The 22,514-nt window shown below is 41.9% G+C and overlaps 1 protein-coding gene across 5 annotated transcripts in view; it reads left to right on the top strand.

Moving 5' to 3' along the window:
* LOC135770913 (NXPE family member 3-like) overlaps positions 1 to 22,514 on the top strand; it is a 37,595-nt gene that overhangs the window by 9,877 nt on the left and 5,204 nt on the right. For 3 of the 5 annotated variants that reach the window (XM_065280836.2, XM_065280835.2, XM_065280834.2), the window contains 8 exons: positions 1,445 to 1,736; positions 8,195 to 8,244; positions 11,084 to 11,151; positions 11,457 to 11,873; positions 11,973 to 12,388; positions 12,520 to 12,596; positions 20,413 to 20,616; positions 20,766 to 21,103. In XM_065280836.2, the coding sequence (XP_065136908.1) occupies positions 8,196 to 8,244; positions 11,084 to 11,151; positions 11,457 to 11,873; positions 11,973 to 12,388; positions 12,520 to 12,596; positions 20,413 to 20,616; positions 20,766 to 21,103 (1,569 nt within the window). In that variant the 5' untranslated portion in view covers positions 1,445 to 1,736; position 8,195. The remainder of the gene's footprint in view (positions 1 to 1,444; positions 1,737 to 8,194; positions 8,245 to 11,083; positions 11,152 to 11,456; positions 11,874 to 11,972; positions 12,389 to 12,519; positions 12,597 to 20,412; positions 20,617 to 20,765; positions 21,104 to 22,514) is intronic. The other 2 variants (XM_073815598.1, XM_065280837.2) reach the window with 2 other exon arrangements.

The raw sequence follows: 22,514 nt of genomic DNA, 5'->3' as shown, positions 1-22,514 counted from the left end.
CAAAATTTTAAGTAATTCATTAAGAATAGCGTGGTAATACTTGAATAATTACTAATGGGTTACCATGATTTTCTTAATATTAAGTCAGTCTTCCACACTTACAAACATCAATAACGAGGAATATAACAAAGGTTGAAAACATAAAAATCTTTATTTTGTGAGATAAGTTGGCTAGAGCTAAATAGGTGTATTCCTTAAGTTGTTTAAATCAATAAGATAGAAAACAGAATAAAAATGCAAAGAATTTAATTTATATTGTAACATAAGAATTGAATCCTTAAGAGTTACCATATTTTACCCTTTCAGTGATGATAGGTAACATGAGTAATTAAAAGTAATTAAGTAAACATAATTTTTTTTCAGAGTGTATTATTTATAGTTTACAGCAGTGGTTCTCAAACATTTTGTAAAGTACATTATAATAAATTCTGCGTAATTAAACATCAGAAAAATAAGGCTACTAACCAACAGCATCACATTGTACAATTTAATATGTTTTGTTTAATACAATAATACAAAATTAATAGGTTTTAGAATTTTTTAGGGGGAAGACCTTACACAAAGGGGAGCGGCACGCCGAAAAAGTATACAGGATCAGACCTTATTTATTGGTGTGTGATATGTAGTTAATTCATAGTTACTTTAAATAAGTCTAAAGGGCTCATTATAGTCGTGCGTAGGTCCTACGGCATAGCCGCGACGGCGTAGGTTCCGCGTCGGTTTTCATTTATACTTTTGTGTCGTCGTCCGCGTCAACATGCAAACACACACCCAGACCGCTGGTAGGCTGTAACCACAGTAGCAGCGCGAACGTCAAAGAAGAAGAAGCTTAGTTAACCCACAAACGAAGAAGAAACACCAACTTGTTGTGTATAATTTGAGAAGACCAGCAATGACTGAAGTAAATAAACAACGACTTTTAATGCAGTTTGAGTTAAATCACTCCTCAACTTGGCTCATCTTTGTTTTCACCGTCACAAACGGAAATACCTATGACGCATTTTTTTTTTACCTGACGGTAGGGGTTCTGGTGGACCAATCACAGTGCTTGCGGTCCGCGTAGATCTGACGCGCTGTTAAAGTTTTTGTGAGGTGCGCATCAGGCTACGCAGAGCTACGCACAGGCTAAGCCTACAGCGTAGAACCTACGCACGACTATAAATCGGGCTTTAGTTAATGTATTGTTCACCAGGATTTTTCAACATGCAGTAGTTAATGTAACTAGTTGTTACTTAACCCAAACATTAGTATGCTATTTCCTACTGATTAGTTAATCGCTCTTCTTTATTAGTTTTCAGTAGTGATTTCAGTGTTAATGCAGCACTAATTATTTGTTCTGGATTAGTTCCTGTATAACTAACTCTTAAGTATGGACCTTTATTTTAAAGTGTTACCGACTTACTATTACTTATGGGATCAACACTGCTGTTTTTTCTCACTGCAGCCTTGAAGCAGATGTTCAATATCAGGCAGGGCCTCTTATAGCAGTGTATGTGGAGAACAACATTGACACTGGAGTACTCACTGTGCTCCTCTGCACAGTTGTAAAACATAGGTTTCTAATCTGCACTACATCATGAGATTGATAATCTGACTGGAGGGCCTCAATCCACTTCACATCACTCTTGATAACTTCACCAATAGAGTGCTAAGGATCCACAAAATTGTCCTAGATTTGTTTCATTGGGCACCTACTACAACTACAGTAATAATTAACACTGAATATACTGGCCAAGGTAAGAGGTTAAGTATTAAAAAATAGGCCATCCTGCCATTGTTCCCTTTCAGTCGGTCACTACGACGTCACGTCGTGACCGACGAATTGGGAACCGCTTCGCGGGTGACCTATCTACTTCGAGAACTATAAGAAACGCCAATGAACTTGGCATGCAGGTATTTGCATAATGCCGGCGCCGCCCCGCCAGGTGCGTATATAAGGCGCAGGTGCACAATACCAAATTAGCTTTATTGCTTCGAAGCCGGCAGACATCTGCTCACGAGAAGCTATTCTGAAAAAACTGATCTTCGTAGATCCTGTTCTGTGGGAAAAAAGATCTCAGCTTGCCAAAGTTGGTTGGGCGAAGACACCTCAGCGGAGGCTCGCAGTGTTTTTTCTCCACCCTTTCTCTCTCTCTCTGTCTCTTTAATCAGGACTTGAGTTCGAGTGAGTGCGTTGCCTCTCCCTGTGTGTTTCACCAGCTTGCACAAAAGAGTGATTTCCCTAAAAGAGCAGCACGTTTGAGCTTTGTGTCTTTTTAAAGACAGCCACTCATTCGTGTCACGGTCGGGGTCGTCTTTTTAAAGATGGATTTCCGTCCGTGTTCGGTTTCTGGATGCGGTGTGTTCATCGCCCCCCGGGATGGCCACCAGCGTTGTCTTTCGTGTCTGGGGCTCCAGCATGCAGAGGCAGCGTTGCGTGATAGTTCATGCTCCATCTGTGAGGGCATGACTATGGCGGATTTGCGGAGACGGGTGTCGTTTCTCCGGGAACGGCGCCCGCCTTCCAAGTCTGGTGCTGCTAAGAGCGCAGCTACCAGACTTGCGAAGGATGACCTCCGTATAACGGTGCTGGGTCGGTCTGCTGGTTCGTCCAGCAGCTCCCAGCGCCCTGATCCGTTGCCAGCGGAGGTCCCGATGGAGACGAGCGGCCCGTGTTCTACGGTGTCCTCGCGCTCTGTCGAGCCTCCACCCGACGCGATGTCCACCGTAACATCGGAAGGGGGGTTGTCAGCCTCGGACGTCGATCCGGATCCGCTCCCGCCTTCGGGCCAGGTTGCGGCTTCTGTGTTCGACCCCGAGATGGCAGCCATGCTCGCTCGGGCGGCGGAGGCGGTCGGCTTGGAGTGGACTAAACCTCCCCCACCTGAACCGTCCCGCCTCGATGATTGGTTCTTCGGGGGTGCCAGGGCTTCTCAGTCCTCGCCCCCGGTGCCTTTCTTCCCCGAGGTGCATGAAGAGCTGACGCGGTCGTGGAAAACCCCGTTTTCCGCCCGGAACCGACCATTTCAGCCTTCACCCCTCACCTCTCTCGAGGGTGGAGATGCCAAGGGGTACACTGGTATCCCGTCAGTGGAGCGGCCGGTCGCGATGCAGTTGTGTCCGGCCGGTGTCGCTTCCTCCTGGCGGGACCAGCCTACTCTCCCCTCACGGGCCTGTAAGCAGTCTTCGGCGCTGTCCGGTGCTGCTTATAAGGCTTGTGGGGAGGCAGCCTCTGCCCTGCATGCCATGGCATTGCTGCAGGTCCACCAGGCTAAGGCTCTGAGGGACCTGCACGCGGGAGGTCACGACTCGGCGGAGTTCTCTGAACTGCGTGCGGCTACGGATCTGGCGCTTCGTGCGACCAAGGTCACCGCACGCGCCGTCGGGCGTGCGATGTCTACCCTGGTAGTCCAGGAACGCCATCTCTGGCTGTGTCTGGCGGACATGAAGGACGCCGATAAAACCCGGCTCCTGAATGCTCCGGTTTCCCAGACCGGCCTGTTCGGCGAGACGGTCGAGGAGTTTGCGCAGCAATTCTCCGCGGCCAAGAAGCAGACTGAGGCCATCGCTCAGATCATGCCACGTCGGAAGCGTCCTGCGCCTGCCCCATCCACGTCGGCGCCTCAGCCTGCTCCTCGCCGAGGGCGTCCTGCGGCGGCCGCCTCCGTTCCTCCCCGGGGCTCTTCTAAGAAGCGAGGAACCGGTCGTCAGCAGCCCGCCCCGCCCGCTCAGCCCGCTTCAAAGGGTGGAAAAAGAAAATCGAAGCGGCCCTGAGACGGGCGACCTAGAGATGGAGGGGATCGCTCTTCGGGAGATGGTGAAAGCACCACTCCCCCCACCGGAGGAGGGCCGGTTGGGGAATCCTTTGTTTCAATTTTCTGTTCCGCCGACTTTTCAGTCGGCACCCACAATTCCACAAAAAGAGCGAATTCCACTTCCATCTCTAGGTCTCCAGATGAGCGCCGGAGACACGAGCGGGCTCATAACCCCCCCTCGTTCTCCGACTCATCAGAGGAGTACGAGAGCAACGCACGGGCTCATAACCCCTCCGCGCTCTCTGTCTTCTCAGGGGAGAGAAGACAATCACGGGCTCATAACCCATCGTCTTCCTCCCCCTTCGCCAGAGGGTGCATCGAGTGGCGTGAGGTGTCTCCAGCAGAGCCTCCCTTACTCACCCACCCAGCAGCGGACTCAGGTGAGTGTTATCATGCACAACACTGCTGTCGGTGCGGCCAATACGCACACACCGGCGATCACCTCCGTTGCGCCCGCCGCGGGTACACCTATCGTGCCTTTAGTCCCTCTCGCACGGTGTCTGGGGGCGTGGGAACAGCTTCCCAGCCCGTCGCGTTGGCTTTTACGCACGATTCGTCTCGGCTACGCGATCCAATTTGCCCGGCATCCCCCCAAATTCTCCGGCGTTCGTTTCACTGCGGTGAGAGCTGCCGATGCGCACGTCCTCCGTGCGGAGATCGCTGTCCTACTGGCGAAGGACGCGATCGAGCCGGTCCCTCCAGCCGAGATGAGGTCGGGGTTTTACAGCCCTTACTTTATTGTACCCAAGAAAAGCGGCGGCTTGCGACCGATCCTGGACCTGCGTTCGCTGAACCGTGCACTTCACAGAATGCCGTTCAAGATGCTGACGCCCAAACGCATATTTCCATGCATTCGTCCAAACGATTGGTTCGCATCCATCGACCTGAAGGACGCGTACTTCCACGTATCGATTCTCCCCCGGCACAGGCCGTTTCTCCGCTTTGCGTTCGAGGGGCGAGCATACCAGTACAAAGTCCTCCCGTTCGGGCTCTCTCTGTCTCCCCGTGTATTCACCAAAGTAGTGGAGGGGGCTTTAAAACCCCTGAGAGAGAAAGGTGTGCGCATTCTCGCGTATTTAGACGATTGGCTCATAATAGCTCAAACACGTCAGACGCTGTGCGATCACAGAGATTTAACTCTAAAACACCTCGCTCGTTTGGGTCTTCGGGTCAACTGGGAAAAGAGCAAGCTTTGCCCCGTGCAGAGAATCTCTTTTCTCGGGATGGAACTGGACTCGATCGATTTGACAGCTCGTCTAACAGAAGCGCGTGTACAGTCGATTCTGACTTGCCTGAATACATTCAAGAGCAAAAGCGCGGTCCCGCTGAAACAATTTCAGAAGCTCCTGGGGCATATGGCAGCAGCTGCAGCTGTAACTCCGCTCGGACTGCTTCATATGCGACCGCTTCAGCATTGGCTTCACGATCGAGTCCCGAGGAGAGCGTGGCTGCGCGGCATTCACCGTGTTATCATTACACCTGCGTGTCGTCGCACTTTCACTCCGTGGTCAGACCGTGCGTTTCTCCGAGCCGGTGTGCCTCTGAGACAGGTCTCCAGGCATGCAATAGTATGCACAGATGCTTCGGACACGGGGTGGGGGGCCACGTACGATGGGCTTGCGGCTTCGGGGGTCTGGACGGCACCCCAGCTGCATTGGCACATAAATTGCCGAGAAATGTGGGCTGTATATCTTGCGCTCGTCCGTTTCAGCAACGAGTTACGGGGCAAAGATGTATTAGTTCGAACAGACAACACTGCGACCGTGGCGTACATCAATCGTCAAGGCGGTTTACGCTCACGTCACCTGTCGCATCTCGCCCGTCACCTCCTCACTTGGAGTCAGAAGAATTTGAGGTCTCTTCGTGCCATTTACATTCCGGGCACGCTCAATGTAGAGGCGGATGCGCTCTCTCGGGCTGCGCGTCCCGGCGAATGGCGGCTCCACCCCATTGCGGTTCAGCAGATTTGGAGACGTTTCGGCAAAGCGCAGATAGATCTGTTTGCTTCCCCAGAGACGACCCATTGTCGCCTGTTCTATTCACTAGCCGACGACTCGCTCGGCGTGGATGCATTGGCACACAGCTGGCCGCGAAACATGCGCAAATACGCGTTCCCTCCGGTGAGCCTCATTGCGCAAACCCTATGCAAAATCCGGGAGGACGAGGAGAGCGTGCTGTTGGTGGCACCGTATTGGACAACCAGGAGTTGGTTTCCAGAACTCTCTCTCCTCGCGACAGCCCCTCCTTGGAAGATTCCCCTGAGGAAGGACCTTCTTTCTCAACAAGAGGGCACATTATGGCACCCGCGCCCCGACCTATGGAACCTCCATGTGTGGTCTCTGGACGGGGCACGGAGGATTTGAGTGATTTACCGCAAGAGGTATCTAACACTATTGCTGCTGCGCGAGCGCCGTCTACGAGACAGGCTTACGCGCTTAAATGGAACCTGTTTGTCGACTGGTGTTCTTCCCAAAGTGAAAACCCCCGAGAATGCCCGATTAGTGTTGTGCTTTTATATCTCCAGCGTCGTTTGGAGAATAGGCTGTCACCATCCACTATTAAGGTCGATATCGCTGCGATATCAGCTCACCATTCACCCGTAAACGGTAGAACAGTGGGTCAGCACGACCTGGTCATTAGATTTCTCAGAGGCGCTCGAAGACTGAATCCTTCGCGTCCTCCCTCTATTCCTCCTTGGGACCTGTCCTTGGTGCTGAAATCACTCCAGGAAGCCCCATTTGAGCCTCTGCATAGTGTGAGTGTTAAATTTCTTACTATGAAAACATTAACTCTCCTTGCTTTGGCTTCTGTTAAGAGGATAGGGGATATTCACGCATTTTCGGTCGATGAATCGTGCCTTCAGTTCGGGCCGGCTGCATCCAGCGTAACACTGAGACCCCGGCCCGGCTTTGTGCCCAAAGTTCCCACCACTCCTTTCAGAGATCAAGTGGTGAACCTCCAAGCGCTGCCTTTGGAGGAGGCAGACCCAGCCACGGCTTTGTTATGCCCTGTTCGTGCACTACGTGTGTATATAGACAGGACGCAAAGCTTTAGGACCTCAGATCAGCTCTTTGTTTGTTACGGTGGTCAGCAGAAAGGAAAAGCTGTCACCAAGCAGAGGATGTCCCATTGGATTGTGGATACTATAGCCCTTGCATATCAAAAGCAGAATGTGCCTTGTCCATTTAATTTACGTGCTCACTCTACACGCAGTGTGGCATCATCTTGGGCACTGGCTCGCGGTTCCTCGCTAACAGATATTTGTAGAGCTGCAGGCTGGGCGACACCTAATACGTTCACAAGATTCTATAGTGTTCGTGTCGAACCGGTTTCCACTCGGGTTCTTTCTACTAACTAGTTAAGAATGCCGGGGGTCGGCTCGTGTGTCGGCTTGGAGCCTCTATTTTGGTGCTGCACATCTGCACCAATATGGAAGGCCATCGGGGCAAAAACGTCTAAAAAACTGTTTTTGCCTCTCCTCCACCGCCCTGATAGCTGGTGTTGCGGAGCATCCGCTGTCAACCTATCACTGATGTATTCTCTGTAAACCTGTGTAGGCTAGGCGTCCACATTTGTCCCCTACGTGGGGTTCATTTGTGTGTATACTCCGTGGGGTACTAATCCTCCACGTTTTCCTTAGCAGAGCCTGCTCTGCATCTCTCTGCATACTATGTTTTGTTCAGAGACTTTTTTATGAGCAACCTATCGGTTGTTTCATATTTTATGTCATCCATTCAACCTTCTTAGGGGATGGCTTCCGCAGTGTTCTAGCTCCGCTCAGTTTAGACGCTTCCCCAGTTCGCTGCTTCACTATCGTGGGTTAAGGAACAGGTAGTGACCGGCCTTCTGCATTTCGCCTTAGGTTCCGCCCCTTACGTGGAGGGCGGAGGGCTTTTACAGACACTGGAAGGGTTCAGCTGCAGTGGCGTTTTGGTAGGGATTCCCAATTCGTCGGTCACGACGTGACGTCGTAGTGACCGACTGAAAGGGAACGTCTCGGTTACGTATGTAACCCTCGTTCCCTGAAGGAAGGGAACGGAGACGTCACGTCCCGTCGCCACAGTTTGCTGTTCCATTGCTGTTTTCAGGCCGGGCACTGCTGCTCGGCTTCTCAGCAATAATATAGCTAATTTGGTATTGTGCACCTGCGCCTTATATACGCACCTGGCGGGGCGGCGCCGGCATTATGCAAATACCTGCATGCCAAGTTCATTGGCGTTTCTTATAGTTCTCGAAGTAGATAGGTCACCCGCGAAGCGGTTCCCAATTCGTCGGTCACGACGTGACGTCTCCGTTCCCTTCCTTCAGGGAACGAGGGTTACATACGTAACCGAGACGTTTTATTTTCAAGTTCAAGATTGATATCGAGCCTCAGAGATATATTTCTGTTTTTTAAATAGGATGTGTTCGAAAGTGAATGAAATTCTCTGCAGTTGGAACAAACTCAACGGTGGGCTTTTCAGGATATTTTTTTTTATAGAAGATACTTATGTCTACAGACGATTTCTGCATAACATGTTTTATTTACTTATACAGTAAACCTAACATTTATTCCAGCTTATTATTTAAATCACCCTTTTTAGAGCAGGGGTATCTTTGATATACTGTTGGGTAGTTTAATCTGTACTATCAACGCGTCATATTCTATCAAATAAAAAAATATCTACCACCATATTTATTTCTAAAACGTCTCTGCTGTTGTGTCCCGATGCGCGGGAACAGCAGGTAACGCAACTCACCGTTTTAGTTCGCTTGGTGAACTTCGGCTGTGGCTTCTCTCAAACACAGAGTCCTCGCCTTTCAAAGTCTGCGTTCTTCGAACTATCCAGCCAGAAAACAATTTCTATTGGTGCATCGCTCCCAATGGTCAATCAGTACCTATGTGCAATGAACAGGTGATACATGGACCATGTTCACTAAATGAAAACATACTGTGCGAATGGTTTGTAATTAGAAAAAAATTTAAGGTTAATGTCTGAGGAAGTGCAAGTATGTTGTCCACATTATAGAGTAAATGTAAACTCTAAAACAGTAAACTCACCTATACAGAATAATACAAATGTAACTATGGAAATTATAATAATAAAAATTAAAAAAATATGAAATATATTTTATATTTTAACATTCTGATGCAAATTTATATTGTTGTTCTAGTTCTTATAATCAACCCATTGGTGCCCCATTTTAGGGTTAAATTTGTACCTGTGAAAACCCAGCTAAAGTGATTAATTTTTAGATTTACTGTTTTCTACAAGACATCATCTAAAGAAAGTTCTGTGAAAATATTACCTCAATTTTTTTATATCAACAGGCTACAGGAATCATGACACATTCTATTTGGGACGTAAAAGCAAGGTGCTGCAGAATATAATAAGCAATGCATGAATCATGAAGCCGGTATTTATAGTAAATTAGGGGGCTTATAATTCTAAATTTGAACTTTCTGACCATCTTTTGTCACTAACAAGCTCATTGTACTATAAATTTGGAATAAGTTTAGAAAGTTTAAAGCATTACATATATTTATAGAATATAAATATATTTATAGATATTCCAGGTGGGCCGGTCGGATTGGGTCAGTCGGATTCTTTAATGCTTTAATCTCACATGTCTATAATTTTAATATCATATATTTTAGAAAATTGTGAGGGTTGTTTGTTATTGTTGTGTTTTCTTTAATTTTAATATATATTTTTTTTTACATATTTTGGAACTATTTAGTAACTTTATATATTTATAAAAATGGTTAACATGTTTATTTTTACATTCTCTCCTTTTGCATTTGTACACTCTTAGAACGAATGTGTTAAAAACAACACATTAGTGTTGATTGTGGGACGACACACTAAATGCGTTGTCCCAGAATTCACCCATCACTGTGTTATTATTGAAACAACACATTTTGTGTTACTTTTAACACAACTTGACACATAATGTGTTAAAATTACACATAATGTGTTAAAAGCTTAACACACAAAGATGTGTAAAAAATTAACACATCCTTTCTAAGAGTGTAATATTTTTTGACCCCTTAACAAATCTTGTATCGATAAAGTAACTTTAGATTTGATAAAAAGGGGCAGTTCTTTTAAAAAAACTGTTTACATCAACTAAAACAAACTAAAAGTGTTAATTTGATCTGAAATGCTGTTTTTCTTAATAATTATTCTCATGTCTGTTAATATAGTATAACATTACAGATTTTTGGCCAAAAGATTGGCTGTTATGTGATGTGGGGCCAGGGTGGGCCAAGCCGATATAGGGAGGGCCAGGACTCTTGACCCTTGACTTTTTGCTTGCTGGCTTTCTCTGCTTGCATTACTTTGTGTTTATAAAACACATTTGTCATGGAAATGTGAAGTTAATAGTGCAATTCTGTTATAGTTGATACATAATAGTAAAGATCATCATCTAATTAGTTGTTTTAATCTCATAAAAGTTTCTTTACTGTCAGTAATGTACTGTATATAAGACACAGCACGCTCACAGCAGTTTGTCATTAATGAGTTTTAGAAATGTTGGACAAAAATTAACCACTGCTTATTTGGGACATACAAACATCAAGAATCAGAGTATGAATCTCAACCATGGTGAGAAAGATAATTGTAAAAAGTTAATTATTTATCCATGCTGCAGTGCATGCTGGGAGTCTTGGATGAGATTTGTAATTTGTTGATACCCAGCATGCATTGCAGCATTTATTTGTCACCATTGTTGAGATTCATACTCTGATTCTTGATGTTTGTACGTGCCAAATATAAAGTGGTTAATTTTTGTCCAAAGTCTCTAGGAATCTTTAATGACAATCTGTTGTGAGAATGCTGTATCTCACAAACATTATTCACAGAAAGGAAACTTGATGAGTAAATTAATTAAATGCTGATCTTTCCAATTATGTACCAACCACTACAGAACTGCATTAACTTTACGTTACTTTAACAAATGTGTTTTATAAACACAAAGTAATGCAACCAGAGAAAGCTAGCAAGCAAAAATTTTGCTAGAACATACATACATTTTTATGTCTTGAAACAGCACTTAGAAATTACATCTGAACCATTTTACCATTGTAATGATATGTGCCATGACAAGGTTAATACCCCGCTTCATCAGTATTAGACATTGTAAACTTAGTTTGTAAACAAAAACATGTCAGGACCTTATAATCAAAATTCTATGGCATATGTCAAATTTATTATCATTGAATGGTTTCTTTATTTTAACGTTTTTTTTTTAATAACAAATCTAATAAATGGAAATTATGTCAATGACAATTTTATATTTTACAGTTCACAAAGAGAGACCATGTTTAAAGATTTTGTTTACTGGACTGTTCCTTGGAATTACAGGATTTCTGGTGAGTCTACCAATGAGTTAAATGTCCGACTTATGACATTCATGTAGGTGTATATTCAGTCATTTGTTTTTGTACATAGCTTTGGAACTAAGCAAGGCTCTACAGCCTTTACATCTCAATCAGTGTTTTAATCAGTTCATTACTTATTTGTTTTTAAATAAAAATGCAAGGTGTGATTTGTTTTTTTATTTTTTATTTTGCACTGTTAATTATGTTCTTAAACGTGTGATGAATTAAAGCCTTGAGAGCTTTCATGACAAGAACCGTATGTTAAACATTCTAACTTTTGGTATTTAACCTTGCAGGTTTTATGGACTTACGTGGGAAGTAAAGAAGAGAAACCTTTAACCAGCTTTTTATTTCAGCCCTTTGCAAAACTTTACAAATCCAGAAAGTCCTCCACATCTCCTGCAGATGTCCAGATAGATATCAATTCAGAAGAGTCAAATTCAAGTTCATATTACTCTGAATTTGGAATCAGTTCACAAAGTTACTCCAGATTACAGCAGACTCTTAACTGGGCTGGGCCAGACACAACAATCACAAATGTGTCTATGAGTACAAGTCCAGATCACTCCACTTTCATCATTCAGAATCTGAAAGACAGCTACCAAATAGGGGAGGAGCTTTTTGTTACTATCCATGCCAGAGACTTTAACAATAAATCTAAATGTTATGGAGGGGATTTCTTTCAAGCAAAGCTTTTCTCACAGCCCCAAAAGGTATCTCTTACATGTCTGCTGTATCAGTGATGTTTACTGAGTTCTTATCTTTATCTAATCTTTCTGGACATGAGAATAAGGAATGTTCTTCTGTCACAGGCCAGTGTGTTTGGGGAGGTGGTGGATTTGCTCAACGGCTCCTACTCTGTGCGTTTTCTTCTGCCGTGGGTTGGAGAGGCACAGGTGGCTGTGCGTCTGATTCACTCCAGTGAAGCTGTGCAGGTCCTCAAGCATCACAGAGAAACTGACTCTGACAGAGTTTTCTTTAATGGATATTTTGAAGGACCAGGACCAAATGGGACAAGGTTGAAAGAAACAGTGAAGTGTAATGTGAAGTGGGAAAAGAATGGACTGGAGAGGATGGGGACTGGAGATTGTTGCTGTGATTACAAAGATTCTCGCACTGGAGAAGAATGGCGCTGTCAGAGACCAAAATCCTTGCCATGCAGCGCTCGCGTGTATCACTCTATGGGCGGGTATAGCAAACATGTGACTGCCAAAGAAACAATGTTTATGTGAGAATAAATGAACTTTATATCCATTTTTGCATTAAAAGTGCATCCTATATAGCATTTTTCAGTCATTAACTAGTTTATAGTTTGAACACCGATAGAAAAACAAATCAGTATAATGTTATTTTTGACAGGAGTCAAACTAACAAAGACATCAATGGACAAACAACACCAATCAAGATTCTTCCTTCCAGTGGATCAGTGGGAATTGGTATGTTAACCTTTTATACCTGATGTGATACTTTTTTTAAGGTAAGTGGTTGCAGGCAATTAAATTATCTAAATTTAGATGTATTTAATTGAACGTAATTGAATACATATATCAAAACAACACTAAATAACTGATATATGTCAGCAAATGCTGATACATAAGCAAATGCTGTACATGTCTGCACAATGGTAAATATTTAAGATCTCAACAACAAAACAGAAAACCTTTCAAATACTAATATAACAACATACTTAACCTTTATAAGTTCCCATCTTTTCTTATCTTAATTAAAAATGCATAAAATAATAACCCTTTATTGTGATATTTACTCTCATCATTCAGTCTCATGCAAAGCATGCTGGGAACTGGAAATCCCCAACCAGTTTTAGCAATATTGCTTCAATACAACACAAATTATTCATGTAGTCCCAGAATGGAGCTTTTTTGAAGCCAATAGTGGGTGGAGCCTGCCATCGGCATATTGTGCATCCCCGTGCATCACTCGTAGATAACTGAAAATGGGTAAAAAAATTATGCAGGATGAAGGCTTAAAGCTACACTGTGTAGTTTTTTTGAGTTAATTCTTAGCAAAAACCAATGTGTTCTTTCAAAATATGTGCTCTTTCATGTGTAATTACTTTCACCCACTAATCAAAATATTCTCGTAAGTGTAGAATCTGCTATTTAGAATACATACGGGTGAGTCGCTCGAATGGATGAATCCATGTTGTGACTCCATCAAGCTCCGCCTTTCGTGCTTCAGACTAGGGCTGTGACGGTTAGGATATTTTCTCACCGCGGTGAAGCATAAAAAAAATTATGCGGTTATGCGGTTAACCGCACAACAGTAACCCCCAAAGCCCAAAAGCACAACCCCCCACCCCCGCAAAGCATCGGAAACGTCTTCTTATTTATTATTAAAACAACAAATTATATTAGCAATAACAACATAAAATAATATTTATTTCCATAGGTATAATATATATATATATATATATATAGCAATACATATATATATTTTTATATATAATATATATAATAATTATATAATTTTTTTGTCATCGTTTATAACCCATTTTGTACAATACATTTCATACAATAGCAACCTGAAAAAAACTAGAAAGAACATGCCGAGCTTAACATTGTTTCTTGTAAGCAAATCCAATTTCTTTAGACATTTTTAGAGTGTTTTTCGGGTAACACTCCGTGGATATAACGCACTCCTCCAAACGCAACGGGTTGAACGTTAAATAATTTATTGCACAATAAAATGGGTAACAAACAATGACAAAAACTGTTCCATAATTCATATTAAACTCAAAAGAAACGAAAATAAATACTATTTCATGTTACTATAGTTAATATGTTTAATTATAATTTTTCAAAGCAGATACGAAACGAAATAACGTATTGCATCATCCCGTAAATAACTGCGCAAAACTTATGGATACTCCAATCAATGCTTTAAATTACTGCTGTCCATTTACATAATCAAGAAGATAATAAAACTTTTTTGATCCCGAGCTGGAGAAATTAGTTTACAGCTTTAACGGGTCACGCGGTCAGTAAGCCCTCACCTGCCAGACTGATGTCACTATGGTACTTTGCTCCTCTCGCAAAAGTCCTGGAGATTTCCAACTGTCGTTGCTGGGCTGAAGTTTTATGCTCTACTAAAGGTATGTTTGGTGCTCCCAAGTCCGACAAACGCCACATGATAGTTAATCATCGATGTGATTTTAGAGAGTGGCATTTCCTCACTACGATAGTCAGACATATAGGTCTACAGCCGACCGCGCTAGCCTTCATAGTTGGCATGTTTGACCATTATAGTTTTAAATAATTATGCTATTATTATCAGTACCAACGCGCATTTCGTGCTGCCCGGTGACCTTCTTGCACCTGAATAATGTAATGCGCGTGGCTGTGAGATTTCCTTGCACTTGAGATTTTGTTATTCGCGCAGTGAGTGAGTTGGTACAGTTCCATGTCATGCAATAAATATCAGAGCACTTGGGCATGACGCGCTTAAATTAATGGCTTCATGTTTAAGAAGATTGCGCCCGTGACAGTAGGTTATTGTGTGTATTTAAGTACTGAAACTAAGTAATTAAATAACAATGATAAGACATGCGCACATAATAAACCCCTATATATGTTTAATGCACCGTCCCTCCCCCTTGTGCGGAAAGCCGTTTTTTCTCTAGAACCATTGAACACAGGATGGAAGACAGTAAATTATGATTAACAATGACTTTTGTGTAGTTCATATCATACACCATATGACTTCTGTAACTTTCATCAGCAAAACAAAGAAAATATAAAAAAGTGCGGTGATGACGATGATGAACTCAGCACCGCGGTTGGCATCTCATTACTGCGGTGATGCGGTGACGCGGTTATCGTCACAGCCCTACTTCAGACTACAATCACGCTGGCCGCTTCTCAATCTGAAGCTGAAGCCTCCTGAGGTTGCATTTGTAGGCGGCATACGTCATCAAGACAGTCTTATTTCAGAATATTAACAATTATAGAGCTGACAATTATTTTTAGTTAATCGTAAATTGATGTAATATGCTTATGACTTGCGAATGTAATGCTCAGTTAACTTAAATAAACCAGGCTTTATGATGTATGCAGCCTGCATATGCGACCTGCGTAGGCTGAAAGCCTTTGGATTGAGAAACAGCCGCATGCTGTGAGGAACTCGTGATCTAATGCTTTGATTTGAAGCAGACTTGAAAGCGTGTTAAAGACCTATTCTCGAGGACATTAAAACGAGTTGCCAAGGAGGCGAAAAAGAGATTTAAAAAGACAACCGCGACAGAAAAAACAACAAGACCAAAGTCAATATTGGAGTAGTTTTCCAAGATGTAAACAGCTCATGAGGCTCAATCTTCTCCGCAGGTAATTCAGCATATTCGTTTAAATCTATCCAGTCTACGGTGTAAACTCGAAGATTTATAATTGCTTGGCTAACTAAGGCATGGTTGTGCATAACACTACGTCTAGGATACTAAATTCCTCGCGTCAATGAAAAAGGTTGCTCTATGGTTGCTTTTTGTATGTGATTTAAAGCGGACATATCATGAAAATCTGACTTTTTCCATGTTTAACATAAATCTGTGTGCTATGATGGATCACAGTCAAAGGAGACTGTAATTTTTTTTTTTTTATTGATTTTTTTATTGCTTTCCTATGGAGTGAATACAGTCTCAAAACCTCCCACAAATGCACACAATAAATCCAAACACACGCACGGTAATTCACAAATGCACACAATAAATCCAAACACACGCACGGTAATTCACAAATGCACACAATAAATCCAGACGCGTACATGGTAACTCAAATGCGCACAGGAGCTCCACGACGAGACTTTACAAATGCTCGTGAGAGACCCACATATTGCAATCCACAAATGCACGCGAGAAATCCACACGCTGTGATCCACAAATGCACGCGAAAGATTCACACGCTGTGATCCACAAGATGTAATCCACAAATGCACATAAGAAATCCACATGCTGTGATCCACAAATGCACTCGAAAGATTCACACGCTGTGATCTACAAGTTGTGATCCACAAATGCACGCGAGATATCCACACGCTCTGCTGCACAAGTACACACATCAGAATGCACATATATAAACATTGCTGCCTTTGGTCACAACACAATACACAAATACTTTATCTGTACCTGTAACTGTTTCTGCCAAATCTTCTTCAGTTTTATTGGCGGTTGGCTAACCAGCTTAAAGGTGTATTACCGCCACCTAGTGGACTGGAGTGTGAGCAGCAGATGATAACACGTTAACTTAGCCTATTATAATCTATTAATTAACCCAGTAGTTTTTTAAGAAAAAAAATTATTATTATTTATATGTTATTTTCCCAATAAATGTTCTGTTGTCGAATTTTGCAGCCAAACGAAGCAGTTCTGTGCCCTAGTGATGACCCAATGTGCAATACAGTGTCTTCCTCAAGAGGGCGCTAATCATGTATATATGTAAAATTACAAAAGTCACATGAAGAAAGAGAAAATGCAATGTTCGCAAATAAGTTTGCACCTTTATTAGACCATTTTGTTATATTAAATGTATTAAACGTTTTGTTCAGTCTGAACTTTTTTATTAATATGATTTAACATGGACTAGCCTTAGCCTGAAATAAATGTAAAAGGTGTCCAAACTGAAAACAACTTGCACTGACATCTCTTAAAATACATCAGTGTCTCAATAAGCACACAAGTAATGTTTTAAGTAAGGCATGTTTGTTAAATATTTCATAATTAAGCCTAAAGCTTAAGCTAATCCCTGTCTGGGAAAACACCCCTTAGTCTCTTAGTGAGCAAGCAATAGGTGACTGTGGCTAGGATGGAGCCACTCCAAGACGTGTATTAGCAGTGGTGTATTAAACAGTTGAAGCATAATGAACAGTTAGAAATGTAGAATTGTTGATGAGAAACGAAGTATTAATACAGTAGCCTACATAAGTTAAACAATTATTGACAAACCAATTTAATAAGACAACAAAATGGTTTAAGTGCCATTTTATTATTGATTAGAGTATGAAAACATTCATCACTGGTAATTCATGGGTTTATTTTATTTCAAGTTGTTTAACATATTTGTATGTGGTTGTTTAACTTAAAACAGATACCACATACTGTCGTCTATTCAAGTAAACATTCACCCCAAAAGATTCAGATTGTTCCAGTGGGTCAAAAGTGGGCCATCTCCTCTTAAAGCAAAACCACTTTCATCCCAATCAAAATTAACATTCTTTTCTGAAAAAGTAATAAAGTACCACTAAACAAATATGAACAAATACCACTGTTCTATATCTATATAAAAAATTGTTTGGCTGCGAAATATGAATATAGAACATTTACTGGGAAAACAACATATAAAAGTCTTGATTATATAATTATTTATCTAAAATCTACTGGGTTAATTAATAGATTATAATAGGCTAAGTTAACGTGTTATCATCTGCTGCTCACACTCCAGTCCACAAGGTGGCGGTAATACACCTTTAAGCTGGTTTGCCAACCGCCAATAAAACCGAAGAAGATTTGGCAGAAACAGTTACAGGTACAGATAAAGTATTTGTGTATTGTGTTGTGACCAAAGGCAGCAATGTTTATATATGTGCATTCTGATGTGTGTACTTGTGCAGCAGAGCGCAGAGATGGGGACTCGAGTTTGAGACTCGGACTCGAGTGCGACTTAAGTCGCACACACAGTGACTTCAGACTCGACTTGAGACCTGACCCTCAAAGACTTCAGACTCGACTCGGACTCGAGCCGCGCGACTCGTGAACAATGTTTATTTTTAGGAAACGTCTGATGAGCTCGCTGTCATAGCTCCCTCCGTTACCTACAACCTGCCCACGACGTAACACGTGACGTATTTGCTCCGCGCGCGCGGCCGCGAACATACATGTCGACTGTACCTGCAGGCAGCTGCTGCTGTGGCATTCATCTGAAGCTATGGGTAGTGCTGTGACGGATCCGCGGTTCAGCTCGCATGCGATTTGCGGATTAATATGCAATTTAAATAGGGTAAGTTTATCATTAACGTGTTTCTAAGGCTTGCAATTGTTTAAATGGGTAAACAATTTAACCGCAAAAGGGGCTCAAGTGAGCAGATTTCTGAACGCACATGCGGTTCAGTGTATCCGGTCCGGCTCCAGTCAGGTCCAGAGTTGCGCTACTTTGTGTCATACTGTACCTGCCGAACTGCGCGATCCGATCGGCGTATGAAATCAAATTAATACTATAGCGGATCTAGAGTGACTGGGGAGTAGACTGCTGTGGCGCCACAAGAACCCACAGGCGAGTGACAACAAAGTACTGCGAGAGCGATTTCAGTTATCACATGGAGAAATCTGCTTTGAATCGCTCTCGCGGTACTTTGACATCACCAAGAGGTCTGCTTAGCGCCAAATGAACTCGAACCTGCAGTGTAGCTGCTCACGCGACACTGTAAACAAACAGGAATTGTCCATATGGAGAAGTAAACGAGTGGAGCAGTGCTTCAACATGAAATCCGAGAGTTAACAACGCACATGTGAGTAAACAACATTTAAATCATCAGTCCAGTTTAATAGATAAGGTTTCAAGTGCAATAAAATAAGCCCGTGATTATATCCTGATGGTTTTTAGCTGCCTTCAGCATGTTTGCTTGTGCTTCACAGTGTTAAACTTCCCTTCTCTGTGTTCATTTATATATCTACGTTCAAGATGTATATGATCTTAAACTTCTGTGAGGAAATTCATGTCTGCATTGATGTTCAGTTCGGACTTGCAAATTAAAGATAATTTTCTTCACTTTGGTTTTGGTGTCTAATATTAGGCTACATGATGGTCTTGTAATAATAAAAGTAAAAGCCTATTTTCATTTTTAGACAATGCTTGTATTATATGCAAAAATAAGCTTTTTATAACAATGACTATGCAAATTAGAGTTAATTCATGGTCATCTTAAATGTGTATTAATTAAAAACATTTACACCATTAAATTACACATGGTAATGTTATCAATAGTTGTCAGATAATAGCTATTGAAAGAGTGGATATTTTTCTTCTTCAATGCGTGTGTTAGCCACGGATTGAAGATTGTAAACAGTTTATTTAATTTTAATTAACAGTTGAGTAAGTTTTGGCCCCAAGTTAGATGTTAATTAACACTAAACCAGTCTAAAAATCAGTCCAGTTTCCCCAGCTGTAAACCCATTGGCTGTTAAACTCTTTTTTTTTCTTATAATAAATTGACATGTTGATAACACATTCAGTTTATGTGTTTATGAGTACACTTTCAGAATGCTCTGTTACATGAAGATCCATACTGTATGCATCTGTGAGTGTGAGTGGTGCGTTGCGCTGGGACGAGTGTCATAAGGGTGAGAGGGAAAAATCACAGTATACTCACTACAAAAATCTAGACTACACCACTGACCCTACTTAATGTGCAACTTTGTTTTTTTATAAATGTTTATAATTTATTTTTGTTATTAGAGTTTTATTTGTTACAACGAGACTTGAGACTTGACTTGGACTCGAGCCCAGAGACTTCAGACTTGACTTGGACTCAAGCTCAAAGACTTCAGACTTGACTTGGACTCGAGGTCAAAGACTTCAGACTTGACTCGGACTCGAGCTCAGAGACTTGTGAACATCTCTGGCAGAGCGTGTGGATCTCTCGCGTGCATTTGTGGATTGCAATATGTGGGTCTCTCATGAGCATTTGTAAAGTCTCGTTTGCGCATGTGGAGCTCCTGTGCGCATTTGAGTTACCGTGCACGCGTCTGGATTTATTGTGTGTATTTGTGAATTACCGTGCGCGCGTCTGGATTTATTGTGTGCATTTGTGAATTACCGTGCGTGTGTTTGGATTTATTGTGTGCATTTGTGGGAGGTTTTGAGACTGTATTTACTCCATACTTTACACTGCATTTTCAGGTTTTTATAATCGTGAAAACTCAGCTAGAAAACTAGTTTAATTTTTAGCTTCTAAAGACTTGTAGGATTACACCGGGATGATTATCTCGCAATTATTGCCGACGATTAACACTTCGTGACTAAACAAAGGGCACCAATGTGAGTGTGCACACCCACATGTAAAATGCCTGGCATAAAAGCGTCATTTAAAAAAAAAAACACCTCAGGCTCGTGCAAAAGCTTCACATAATCAGTTTCAATTGTGATTTTTTACAAAAAATTTTGCATTTTATTTACAGAACCCATTGAATTAATTTTGACATTTTGAAATTACAATTTCAACTTAGAGTCACTGTTTCACTTTTTCCTGCAGATGTAACACAGAAATGTCATCCTGGTTTGCACACACCAGTTCCAGCTGGGTTTTACCTGAATGATGTTTGGACTTCCTTTGTGTGTAGCACCCGTCAGTTTACTACCCAAACAACAACACAGTGCCTGAAAGACAAACACATCTACATGATGGGAGACTCGACCATGAGACAATGGTTTGAGTTCTTGCTGAAAGCAGTACCAAGTGAGATAGATAGTTTCTCCATATAAATTAAAAGCATTGAATGTTTACTGGTTCAGTACAATTTAAGCTTAATCAGTTAATGGTTTATATGTCCATACCAAATGAAAAATTCACATTGGGATCATCGTTGTTCGTGTTTCTCACTGAAGCCTTGAAGCAGATGAACCTGCATGTTGAATATCAGACAGGTCCTCTTCTAGCAGTGGATGTGGAGAACAACATTGACTTACACTGGAGGGCTCACGGTCTTCCTCTGCGCTGTCTGAAAACTGAAGTTTCTAATCTGCACTACATCAGTAATGAGATTGATGATCTGACTGGAGGACCTCACACTGTTATTGTCTTTAATCTGGGACCACACTTCACAACATATCCTCTGGATTTCTTCACCCACAGAGTGTTGAGGATCCGCAAAGCTGTGCTAGATTTGTTACAGCGGGCACCAGACACTACCGTTATAATCAAGACCGTAAACACCGGCTATAAGGTAAAAAGTTAATAATATCAATCAAAAACAGAGAAACTGGGAAACATTGCATACATTTAGGTACATATATATTTGCACACTGACACATGTTTAGCTGTTTACCCATACATATTCAAAATACAGTTATATAATTAATATTTGGCTTAAAGTACAGACTCTCTGCTCACATTAAAATTAAATAAAGTTTAGGAGTTACAGGCGTTTAATACAGTGGTGTTAAAAAAATAGCAGTGTACAAATAAAAGTGAATAAAGTGCAAAAATTGTATAAATGGAGTTTGTTTTCTTATTTCAAATGTATTGAAAACATTAAACATTCAATTAAAAAATCAAAGCATTAACAAAATGTACAAGTCTGTCTTGTTCTTTTTTTATTGCTATACGGTGCCTCCGAGAAATAGATGCATGGTGGGCAAGTGCATCAAGTGGGTAAATATCAGTGGGCTATTTAATGTTGTTACTGACCCATTTGGGTACTGTAGGTAAAACAAACCCCACAATTAAGACAAATGGGGGTGCTAGTGAGCCACTAAATAGACACGCCTTTATCTGACCTTTTTGTCAACCATTAACAGCCGACAACTCTGATGTGTGTGCCAATTTGAAGTTAGTCTAAGCACACCAAGAGCCTTAAATATGCTTGAAAAAAAGTGAAGTTTGACGTGTTGCCATGGGAACAGCGTTCGAGATATCAAATATTCCTTTAAAATTTAGCATCTACAATGTCTCAACATCATGTTGATTACGGATGTTGTCAATCGCATGAATCCTAAAGGAGAAGTATTTAAAAGTTCACAGCATGTAACTGTCAGTCTTAAATATGTGTAAAAATGAAGGTAAAGTTTGACACGTTGCCATGGGAATAGCATTTGAGATATCAAAAATCCCTTCGCAATATAGCATCTCCAATGTCTCGGCATCATGTTGACCACTTCTGGAGTCAATCACATTAATTCCCTAGGAGTATTTAAAAGAACATCGGATGGAACTTTAAAAAAAATCCACCTTTGTGACTGACACACTTCCTGTCGACTAGTGGTGGCGCTATACCCGGGAGTCACAATAGGCACATCGATGCAATCGGAATCTTTGGCCAAACAAACACCAAACGTGTCATCACAATAAGACATTTTTTGCCTTAGATATTAGACACTTCCTGTTTCTCTGAATTCTCATGAGATTCACTCATGAGAAGTGTAGCATCATCTTGGGCATTTGCTCGTGGTTCCTCGCTAAAGAAACAGCTGCTTGTTGGGCGACACCTAATGCGTTCACTAGATTTTATAGTGTTCATATTGAGCCGGTATCCTCTCGGTAGGGGTGCACGATTCAGAAAATTTCACGATTCAATTCCGATTTTTAGGCTTAAGATTCGATTCAAAATCAATTTTCGATTCAAAAATTATTCTTGA

This window comes from Paramisgurnus dabryanus, chromosome 8 (assembly GCF_030506205.2).
Source record: "Paramisgurnus dabryanus chromosome 8, PD_genome_1.1, whole genome shotgun sequence".
Lineage (NCBI taxonomy): Eukaryota > Metazoa > Chordata > Actinopteri > Cypriniformes > Cobitidae > Paramisgurnus > Paramisgurnus dabryanus.
This window is presented reverse-complemented; position numbering and strand designations above follow the sequence as displayed.